At 42.2% G+C, this 11,882-nt stretch overlaps 1 protein-coding gene across 1 annotated transcript in view; it reads left to right on the top strand.

The window, feature by feature from the left end:
* Positions 1 to 211: 211 nt before the first annotated feature.
* The window catches only part of PRKACB (protein kinase cAMP-activated catalytic subunit beta), a 74,008-nt gene continuing 62,337 nt past the window's right edge, over positions 212 to 11,882 (top strand). The window contains exon 1 of the mRNA XM_050900971.1: positions 212 to 335. Coding sequence (XP_050756928.1) covers positions 290 to 335 — 46 coding nt within the window. The 5' untranslated portion in view covers positions 212 to 289. The remainder of the gene's footprint in view (positions 336 to 11,882) is intronic.

The following is an 11,882-nucleotide window of genomic DNA, read 5'->3' as shown; positions in this document are numbered from 1 at the left end:
GGACGGCGGCGTCCCGCGCCCCGCGCGCCCCCGGCGGGCGGCGTAGCAGGGAGGAGGCGCCGCCCCGGCCGTCATTTCCGCCGTGTGTCGGGGTGGGGGAGGGGGGCAGAGCGCTCGCCTCCTCCTCCGCGGCGGCCGGAGACACAGAGACCCAGCGCGGGGCGAGGGGAGCCAGTCGCCGCCGCCGCGCCCGCGGGCCGCGCCGCCCCGCCAGCCGAGCCCTGCCCCCGCCCGCCGCAGCCGCCCGGCATCCTTCCCGCCCCCCGCCCCGCGCCGCCCCGGCCCGGCCATGGGGAACGCAGCCACCGCCAAGAAGGGCAACGAGATCGAGAGCGGTGAGTGAGGGGGATCCGCCGCCTCCGCCCCGCGCCTGGCTCCGCTCCCCGAGGAGGGGCCGGCGGGCCGGGCCCGGCGCGCACGCCCCGCGCCGCCGCCGCCGCCGCAGGCCCCGCGGCCTAGCGGCTGAGGCGCCGAGCCCCCCGCCCCGCGCAGGCCCGGCCGCCCGCGCCCGCCGGCCCCCAGCTCGGCGTGGCCTGCTCGGCGCCGCGGGCCGCCCGCCCCGGCTCGCCGCCGAGCCGCTCGCCGCGGGGTTTAGCGTCTCGGGAAATAAGCGGGATAAATCCGCCCGCGGCCGCCGGGCCGAGGCCGCCGCCGGGCCGCGCGTCCGGCTGTCCCGCAGCAGGTGTCCGTCCCCGGCGAAGGAGGAGCTGCTGGCGGGGCCGGGGTGGCGGCGGGCAGGTGTCAGCGCCTCCGCCAGCCTCCAGCCTGCATCCTCACCCCGGCCAGCTCGCTTTCCCCACCCCTGAACACACCCTTGCCGCCGGGGGAGGCCGCCCGCCGCGCCGCGCTGCGCTCCGTCTGTGGCGGGAGGGTTTTCTTCCCGCTGCGGGGAATGTAGGTCAGAAACTCCTAAGCCTGCCCGGATGGTGCAGCCCCGGTGACCCCGCCGGTCCTGCCCGCTCCCCGTGGCCCAGCCCCAGCCCCGCGGCGTGTTTACATCGTTCGGGAGCGCGCTGGGAGAGCGCTCGGTACACACGTTGCTCTCCTGATCCCTGGGTAAAAATGGAAGACAAAAGCATTGATCTTAACTTGCCGTCGCAGGGTGCTTTTTGTTGGGGTTTTTTTCCCCTAAGTATTTCACCATAATCTTTAAATAATATGAAGCCGATTCAATTGTTGGGAAAAAAAACCCTAGACTTTATTTATAGTAAGTTAACTTCCTTACTTCGCTTCTAGTGGAAAACTTCGGTTAGGTTTGTGATGGATAAGAGAAAAGACAAGACGTACAGAGCAGTCAGTTGTGCAAGCTCAGTGGTCCTGCAACAATACCCTTTGTCACTGGAAATTCCTTGGGCGTTATTAAAATGGAAAGAAGTTGAAACATCGAAGTTACTTTTTGTTATTTTTTTTTGCAGTTTGGTTACTTTTTGTGTGTTTAGTACTGAGGTCTGGGGTAGAACCAAGTAACCCAATCTGCATAGGCCGGTGCCTGCCCACACATCATTCCTCTGGCTTCCCAGGGATCTGCATGGGTGTCTCCAGCTGTGGGACAAGGGGCTCTGCTTCACCTACCCAGTTCTGCTGTGTGGTTTTGCCTTTCAGTTCTTGCGTCTTATCTCATTATAGATTTCACAATTCAAATGTTTTGTGAGTGTTTGACCATTATTGTTTAGTGTTTTTCTTTTTTATTTATTTAGCTGAGTCCATGAATTTTTGATAGGAAGTATTTTAGCCTACCTATGAAGTGAAGAGAGAGAGAGGGTGTGGATTGTTTGAAGTACTTCAGATGACAAAACACTGCATTTTTTACTTTATAGTAGCTGTATTGCTGTTAGTCTGTGCAGGTAAATAACACTACACCACACAGTGTTTACTTGATTTTAATTAATTCTTTTCTCATATTACCAAATACAGTGATTTTTAAGTTGCAGAAGGAGCTTGTTTCAGAACTCCTCTCTCTCCCTTTGTTAGAGTTTAAAAATGAAGTGCTGCTACAGACATCAAGCTCAGATGTTGAATTACTCAGTATATTTAGCAGCAAAAAGCTCTGTAATGATAGAACTTCTGTAACTAGAAGAAATTGATCATCATTAACATACTGCTGGGAAAGACCAGGATTCGCTTACTGTGGAGGATCAATAGTATTTGAATACTATACACATAATAAATTATTAGAAGCAATATTTGGTTTACTGGCAGTGAAGGTTGGTGTGTGATCTAGTCATACGATACACAGCAACTAAAAACTAAAGAAACATAAAATGTGAAGGAGCTTTAATATATCTGATACATACTCGCATTGTTGAGCCAGTTTTCCTGTTTTGTGTGTTAAATGTCCTTAGTAGCACATATTCCAAACTTCAGGATACTGAAATTGAAGTTGTTTGAAGTGCTAACAGAAAAACATCCAGGTTTGACTTGTAAAGGTGATGTTATGCCCTTGATCCATGCATGGAGCGTATGGTATTATGTGGATCAAGGACATGCTAAGGTCCCTGAAAGAACAATGAAGGGTAACGCAGCTTCCACTGATAACTATACTTACTAGTTCGTGAAGTGTAATTTGAGACCTCTTGCACTGTCTGTGGTCAGCACAGTAAATGCTGTTCACCTAACCGTGGCCCTTATATTCTTCTTGTTTGTTTTAGCTTTCCATGTATATTCAAATATCTTCAGTACTCGTTACTTCACTCAGGCTATGAAGAGGAATAAAACCAGTTGTATGTGAACACCAGTAGTAGAAAGGAGCAAATATTTCAGAGTATTTCTAGGCAGAAGTTGCAGGTGAATGAAATCTGAATGCTCGTTAAGTTTCTTAAGTTTAGCCACCAAAAAAGTGAATCAGGCTTGCACAGCAGGGAGGGCAAGACACATATGTGTACATACAGAAGATTGAAAGCTTCGGTGTAGTCTGTTAGGATTTTCTTTCTATGCCCTTCTGTTCCAGGCCCTCCTAATATGCAGTGGATTTTGATTTGGAGGACCAAAATTAAAAGTGATCTTTACTAAAGAGAAGCTTAAGGGTTCTGTACCCATTTTAAACTCTGTACCTGTTTTAAATGGGTTCATGGTTTTCCACAGGGCACAGCAGCCTACAAATTCTGGGGGTCTTTTAGAATAATAATATAGGTATTTTCTATTTGAAATCTGAAGAGACACAATTGTCAGTTGTCTTAAAAGTTTCTCTAAGTTTCATCCCTCATCCTAATATTCATTTAATTATTCACTTCATTGTTTGGTTGGTTTTTTTTTTTTCAGCTGCTCAATTTACAGTAGTTGAAAAAACTTCTTTTGCAACCTATGACTTAAAAATGTCAACATGTGGTAAATTACATTTAAAGAAAAAAGGCCACGGGGAGTCTACCTTAACTTGTTGCAATTAATGTAGGAAAATGTTAGCTTTATTAATATTCATTATCTTGGAATCATTTGTTAAAGTAGCACACAACATAAAAGAAACAAAACTACAACACCTCTCTGAGTTTAAAGAAGGTCACATAGCATTTTTTTAATCCAGTAAGTGAATCTGTTACTTTCAAGATCATTATTGATTTTATATGAAACAGGAATGTTTTAACTTTACTAGAACTATTTTCTAAACTGGAATGAGTGTCAGCCCTGCAAATTGTAAAGTTTGTAGAAAGTTTTGGGGTTTTTTTTCTTCAGATAACTCAATAATACAGATTTTTGAAGTAATTACTATGTATGGCTTAGAATTATTTGCCCCTTTAGACATGCAAGGTACGTCATACATGACAGCAAGAAGTTTGTTTAGAAATGAATAGTATTCTCACTTGGTGTTATGTTTGGTGTTTTTTTCCCCCTAGATTCAAGAATACTTAGCTGTGATACTGTCTGTTTCTTTCTTTTTAACCACCAAACTGGATTAGACACCAGGTGATTAGAATACACTCTTTGGTGACTGGAAGATTTGTGTACTTTCTCTTCTTCCTTTAGATCTTGAAACCACACGGGCTTGGCTTCTGAGTTGTGTTAGTCAGGATTCAAATGGTCCTTGCTGCTTTTTCTGTAGCAATATGTGGTAGTAAATTGCTCTTAAAATGTATGTTTAAAATTAAACTATACATGCTTTTCAAAACGTAATTCTGTACATGTCTTCTTACCTGGTAGCCAGATCTCCAGCTTCCAGTGGATGAGGAACTTGATTAATCTAACATGACTTTACTAACTTCGACTTCTGTGGTCTTTAAATAGCCAAGTACAGCGTGTGTGATGTGTATTCTGCATGTGAGTTTTATGTTCATTCACTCCTCCTCCTCCTCAAAGTGTTCCCACTACAGTATCTTCAGTATGACAGAATTCCTGTTACAGTCAATTCTTCCCTTTTTAACTCTTATAATTATTCTGTAAGTAGTGCTCCTTTGAAATGTGCTTGACAGGAAGATGCAGCCTTCTTCATTTTCCTTTGCCAGTAGATTTTAACCTCCTCAGGGGACGTTTCTTAGAACTGAGATCTTTTTTTCTTATTTTTCATGTGCATTCAGTGCTGGGTCATTCTGCTGTATTTACTCATTGAGGACCAAAAGAGACCACAAGTTTGTTTCTTGTAAAGACGGGATGAGGCAGAGCTCTGTCACTGCTGTCCTTGATTAGATTAAAATCGGTGAAGTAGAGGTAAAAAGCTCTGTGTCCATTACTATTCCAAGCTTGCTGATTCCCAGTCACTTTCTCAGAGACTCTTGTTTCAGTGTTTTTATCTGAGTGTGGTTTTGTTCAACAGCTGTTGTCTTTTTTCTTTTGCTCATTGTGTCTATGCTCTCTGATTTTGAAATGGATAGCTTTTGGAGCCTTGCTTACTCATTTTAGAACATCAGCTATAGTATGTATTGTAGAAAGAGTAATTAACAATATATATTCCAGTGATGCTGGAATGGACTGTATGGATAACATCTCTAAACAGTGTATTTAAAGCTTCTTTCCTTATATTTTTAGGCTTGTATTGTCTCACTATTGATCAATTAGATTTCAGCAATAAGGAACTCCATTATCTGAAAATCAGAAGTAGTTATAATTACTTGCTGAAGAAATATCTAAAAATTCTTTTGCTGTAATCACCAATGTAAGATTACCGGTATGCACCATCTGAAAACAGGCACCATCTGAAAATACTGCTTTAATTAAAAACAAAATGCTTATTCACAGCTTGGACTAGCAAAGAGAAAGGCTATCGCTCAGTAAATGATAGCCACATGGTAGCATAACAAAAGGTCAGAAGGACCTCCGAGTGCTAAGTTAGTTTATGTATTTAGCTGTTGTAGTTAGGTCTTTATTACAGGCTCAGACTCCTTTAAAGACAGAATACTTTAAATTACTTGACATTCCCATGTTGCTGGGTTTCTTTAGTGTTCGTTCGCTTACCCGTATATCCACATTCGTAGAAATGACACAATCAAAAGTAGTATCTTGAAAAATACTCAGATTTCTCATATTTTTGGCAACAGTCACATTGTTCCTTAGTGTAATTAAGGCTATGTCTGTGCTGCAAAAATTAACTGTCTCATTGGTACAGGGAGCAGAACGTGGACAGAGAAGTAAGTGGAAAAACTGTAAGGACACAACGCTGCAAGTTATGGTGTCGTGGGCTGCCCTACCCGAGTGGAGGGCTGTGTTCCTCACCATGCGTCGGGCTGTCGGGGAGTCTTCTCCAGTTAGTTAAGTTCTTCCGTAACTGACACGTCTCTCCTTTGGACAGAGCTGTGGAAAGGTCTTTGGATGGCTGTCAGATTCTGTGTGTTTTGCCTGCATCCTTACTATAGACATCATGAAGGACTTGTTTGCCCAGAAGCCTTTTTTTTTTTTTTTTTTTTTTTAAACTGCGGCAGTTAGTTTAATAAAGGATATTGTCTCTGCTACACAGCAGGTCGGTTCCGGATCAGATTCAAGTAGAGTGTTTTTCTTCATCAGTGCTTCTGGTCATTTAAGCTTGCAGAGTTTTCAGTGTTAGGAACCTTGAGTCGGTGGGGAATTTTCTTATAAACTAGTGAAACTTAGGGCTAGAACTTGGCAAAGAGTCTGCCCTGCAGTGCTGCTCTCAAGTTTTGTCTTTGGTACAGGTGCAAGGTGTTGTTTCATAAGCATTTCTTTCAGTTGCAGTTCTGTTTTTCTGTCCCCTGCCACTTTTTTCCTGCCTCTGTGCCCTCAAGTGTGCTGGAGCAACTATTTATGAGACAACAAGGTGAACTGAATTTGAGATTGATCTAGGTTAAAAATAACCCCGCAGAAAAGGGAAAGCAGAAGGGACTTTAGTTAACCTGGATCGGCTTCCTGATCTAGTTCACTGCAGCTACGCTAACAGTTGTACCAGTGCAGGTGGGATATGGCACAGAGGTGAGACTGGATAGCAGGCACAAAATAGGGGCTGCCTGACCTACTGCTGTTGCCAAACGGAGAGCTGTGGTTTCAGGCTGTACTGCAAGTCTTTTCCTACCATACACAGTTTCTATGCTGTGAGGTAGAAATGCTTCCTGCGGAATGGGAGAGAGGACAAAGTAGCAGTGGAGCTGTGAGGAGGTAAGTGAAGTGAGAGATGTGTTGTCTTAGAGCTGCAAAACTAAAATCACCTTCCTTTTTTTCCTCTTTTTTTTTTCTAATCGCCCCCCCAGTACAGTTAAGAAAGGCTTACACACATTCCTCTGTGTAATTTTATTTATTTGTGTTATTCTGGTGGTCAGGAGGGCTAATTGTGAATCAGGACCCTGTTTTGTTTGTACAAGCACAAAACAGACAATTTATTCTCAGAAACCCACATGTTTGGTTTGCGTAATAAAGTGAATACAGACAGATGGGAAGTAAAAGATGAAAGTGAGACTCTCAGTCTGTGTAGCGGGAGAATCAGGATAAAGCAATTTGAGAGTATGTTTGTAGACGTTGCTATGCAGGGACCTAAAAGGAAGATACTGGGGTAGCCCTGCCTGTGGTGTTTGCGATCAGCACGGGTAAACTACAGTCTCTTCAGTGCTTGGTTGAGCCTGTCTCTTTGGCATCCTGCTTGCTGTTTCTTCAGCGTCACAGCAGAATAATGTCGACTAAGAGTAAGGTTTCGCAAAACAGCTGAGCCCATCTGGTGGCTTATGCTGTTGAAAAATCTGGTTTTATTCCTAGACCCTTCATGGGTCACAATTCTAGTGTTTTTCCGATCCATTGATAAGCTGTTTTACATAGACAGAAAACTATGTCTTTTTTATCTCTTTGGGTTATCTATAATTATTTTGCATGCCAAATCAATTCACTGAGGTGTCAGATGGCAAGAGACAGATTCAAAGGAAGCACTGAAAGCACTGTTGGCAATGAAATGGTGAGGCGGCAAGAAAAAGGACTCTCTTTTCTTAGCATTGAGCGCTTAGATTAACTCAACAGTTTCCTAAGACCTCATCCTGCTGACTTCTTGGAAAAATGATTACTCCAAACTACCTCTTTCCTGTCTGCCTTTGTTCATATAATGAATTACTTCAAGGCTTGAAGTTTTTAGTGAGAGATGTTAGCACCTAGCAGTTGGACTTTGCTTTTTCAAGCTTTTAGAGTTATATGAAGATAGAGGAAAAAATATAGCAAAACATTGCTTCTTTCCATCTCCATGCTTATCATACGGATCTTTAAGACAATAATATTTTAGAAGATTTTTTTTGTTTAATTTTTTCATTTTGTATTTAGTTTCAGTTCTCTTTTTGCCAATTTGATATTCAGACTCAGAAATGTACCAAAGTTCTTATTTCATTAATTCATTTTCTCATTCATTAAACTATTTTCTGCTTTTCCCTGACCAGAGGGGTTCATCTATAATCATAGAGGGCTTGCTAGCTTGTGATATAATGAGTTCTGGTATATATTCCTAGATACACATGTAGTAAGGGTTAGGCTAACTGTATGGGTTGCTTGACATGTTTCCACTCCTTTACTACATGGTAAAACCTTGTTGTTTTGGGTTTTGGTGAGTGGTTTTTTTTGTTTTTTAAAAAAGCGACAATTCTCATGACTTCAGACTAAACAACCAGTTTGTTTTCGGTGTTTGTTTACATTGGGATATCATCTATCTGTAGTTTTGAGGGTTTTAGAAAATCATAGATGTATATAAATATACTCTGCATGTTAGAGATAAATGGGCCTCCAGACTCTGAGAAAGCAAAAATCTTTTCCATGACATAGCTGTTCTCTACCAGAGAAAGCCTGATGAGCATTTTGACCTGAATTCTCTCCTTAGGAAGGGCAGAGACTTGCACTGACTGTTTCTTCTGAGAGATATGGTATCTGTGTGATTTACTATTTCAGTGTTAGTCTGATATCTTACCTGTGTTGTTAAAACGAGGCATAGAAAATCCTCCTTCAACACATTGTTAGATGAATGAATATCTAATCTGCTGGGTGATTTGTAAAGGTAAGCGTTAGTTTTGTTATCCCTCTGCCTCTTGTTAACTTTTATCCTTTTGTTAAAATACTGTAATGTTTAAACAGAGGACATCGGGAACTTTTTGTTTAGTTTATTTCATTCAAGTTAAGCTGCTTCCAGCAAGTATGTACTTGTTAACCTACTGCACTTGCTGTTAGCACTCGTCTATAAACGCACAGACTTCCACAGCTGCAGTGTGGTTCAAGAAATTAAAACAAAGGAAACTGCATTTCTGGCATGAAGATGGAAACTTTAAAGATAGAAAAGATTGTTATTTTGCCTGTGCCCAGAACCTGTTTGCTCTTCCCTCTCTTGAAATGACATAATTAAGGGTGTATGTACTCAGGTACATCAGCAGGTGCATTGTAATAGTAATTAAGGTTAGTTTTGATTACTATGATATTAGGCAGTTTGAAATTCTTTGTTTTCCTTGTAGCAGCTAACAGTAATAGGTTTATTGTATATTTAAATTCTGATTGTTAAGCATATGATAGTCTAGCCTTACTTTGCACGGGGAGAAAATGTGACAACTGCACCAAAGTCTATCATTAAGGTGAAGTTTTTAATGCAAATTACCTGTATTCAAGCATTTTATTAACTGATCCATAGATTAATGTGGAGCCTGGAGGTTTTAATCAGAGTTTCTCATTGAAAAACAGGGTAGGTGGTGAGAGAGAGAGAGAGAAAAAGCATTACATAGCTAAAATCATGCCTAACCAATTTGAAAGATCATGGTATTTCCTTCTAACAGGTGTCATTATGATGAAAGGAGGTATGTATTCATTGACTTGTTGAGGACTATTTTATATCAGGCAGTTTTTAAAAATTCAATGCTTCAGTCATAGATTTGGTCCTTTTGAAAACTTGTGCAATGAGAAGGGGGGGATCTCATTGAAATCCAGGACTATGCATCCACTGTAGATCCCAGCACTGGTACTCTGCTTTGGGAACTAGGTGTTAAATATCCTAAAGCAATAGACTGCAACAGTGCATCCTGTGGTCAAGCTAGTTTCTCTCCCTTGGCTTAAAAATCTACATTTTAGTGGTGCTTGTTTATGTGAACTGAACTTCAGAGTGAAATAAGGTGCTAGATCATTTAGCTTAATTTAATGGCCCATATGAATATCAAGTTGCAAAACAAATAAGTTTTGCAATTAGTTTAAGTCTACAGCAGCTTCATGGGAGGTGGAATCGCCTGGGAGGTTCAGGGTGTGTAGTGCTTTGTAATGGTTCTTATGGTGTCCACTGGTTCTTTTGCAAATTAGCTTTTTTTTTTCTCTTTGAATTTCTTGAGGACTAACAATCAGATGCAAAACTGACACAAAACCAAAATTAGCTTCAGTTTTTCACACAGACTGCTCTAATACCTAAGAACAGTTCAATTTCTGTCTAAATTTTGTCTGTTGTTATGACATGCTTTCTGCCAAAAGATTGCTCTTGCAATTCTACCTACATCATTATCCAACTGCTCATTTAGTATTCAAATGCAGAATTTATTTCATTTGCATATTAACTTAGGGTTTTTATATTGAACTCCAAGGTAGAACATTCTTGAACTTTAAATGAGTGTGTCCACAGTTGTGGGGGTTTTTTTTTTCCTCCTGTTTTCATTGCTGAGTAACATTTGTTACCATTTGTAGGTAACAAACATATCAATCATGTTGCATCTAAGGTGAACACTCAGGAAAAGGTTGGCAAGGATGGTAAAAGGTACTGAATGATTTCCATATGAAGAATTGCTATGTAAGTGACATCTCTTCTATCTAGAACAGGTAGAGGATATGAGCTGTAAAATTGTGTGTGGCATGGGAAGTGAGAAGTGTCCTATGCTTGCCCTGTTCTTGCTTTTGTTAAGCAGCCACTTCGAGTCACTGTTTCTATTGTCTTTTTCCCTAGGGACAGACACCAATTTATTCCTAATAAAACATTAGAGCCCTCCTCAAGAATGAGGAACTATAGAAAAAGAGAATGGAGAGAAACCAGGCAACAGCTGGTAAAAGGAGGAGGAGTGTGGGTCAAGAAATGTAAAAATAGGGAGCCAAAGGGAGCACTCAGCAGAGTATGGACTGGATCTTGTCCACGTTCTCTTGTCCCGGAAGAGGGAGCTGATAAACGCTGGCCAGAGGTGCTCTGCCTGAGGAGGTGGAAGTAAATGCCGTGGGTGTCAGGGTCATCCTGTGAAGCTTCTTCCTCCTAGTTGTAGCTTGGTCAGAACCAGCGGAGTTGATGAAGAGATCCTGCATCACACAGAGCCTTAGAGGGAAAGTGTATAAAGGTGAGCGAAGAGCATCTTAATAAGAGGTTTTGGTGAAGCTGGAGGAGGAGTTGCCACTTGTCCCACTCAGGCTATGGCACACGTGCACTCTCGGGACCCCATGAACAGCAGTATGGATGTGCCCATCTCCTTAAAGTGTTTTTCCTGGCTGGGCTCTGGATTTAGCCCAGAGTACAAGCCGGTCCACCTGGCGTCTTGCCTCTCCTGATGGTAGGAGATCCTGTCTCCTGCTGTCTGGGCAGGGCAAAAGGTGAGAAGGTGAAGTATGAGTGCATAGTGGAATTTTCCAAGATGAGGTGTGAAGGTGAACTGGATGTCATGAAGCCTACTGAAATACTATGTGGGGAAGCATGTGTCTATCACAGGGACAACAATCTTGTGCTGGTGTTGCAGTTCCCTCGGTCTTGTAACCAGGAGTTACGCTGTTGCTGTAGAGGTGGCATTGCAGGTCAGGGTAGTGGTGACCAGCTTCATGCCAGATACCCAAAGCCACGTTCTGTGTTTTGGTTCTGCCACAGATGCCAGGTATACTTGGCATGTTACATAGTTTCATCCATCTTTAGCGTTTTCCTCTGATACCGGTTGTGGTGAGTCCCTTATTTACCTACAGTCCTAATCTTCTTTGTGCACTTAACTGTATTGTTAGCAGTCCTTGCCTATGTTTTCCTGTAGTCTGACGTAAGACACTTTTACATTGCACTGAAGAAGTCCATTGTGTTCTGTACCAAAGCGGTACTTTTTGTCTGATCTTTTTATCATGATAATCATAGGCGCTACTTGTATACCTTCAAACAGGACTTTTTTTTTTTTTTTTAATGGATGGTGTCTCTTTAGAAGCTTGCTAAATAGGAGCTAAACTGACATTATAAAGTTAGGCCCTTCAGAAAAGTTGGGATTTTTTGGTGGTGGTGGTGGTGTTTTTTGGTTTTTGTTTTGTTTGTTCTTTTTTTAAGCAGATGCTTGGAACTATGCCATTTATTAAAGAAAAGCATTTGCTAAGTAATTGACAGCAGGAATAGAGAACATAATTTGGCCAGACAACTGTTGTGCTTTTCAACTGTAGGACAGTGTTGTATGATGATTTCATTGAATTTCTAAATCAGTTATAGCCACAATTACTTGTTGGTATTACTTAGAATGGTTTTTCAGGACCTCTTTTAGAAGCAACTTTATAGTTTCTGCTGGGCAAGAACTGTGTTTTCA

This window comes from Gymnogyps californianus, chromosome 8 (genome assembly GCF_018139145.2).
Source record: "Gymnogyps californianus isolate 813 chromosome 8, ASM1813914v2, whole genome shotgun sequence".
NCBI classification, from domain to species: Eukaryota; Metazoa; Chordata; class Aves; order Accipitriformes; family Cathartidae; genus Gymnogyps; species Gymnogyps californianus.
Note: the sequence above shows the minus strand (reverse complement) of the source record. Positions and strands in the feature narration are given on the sequence as shown.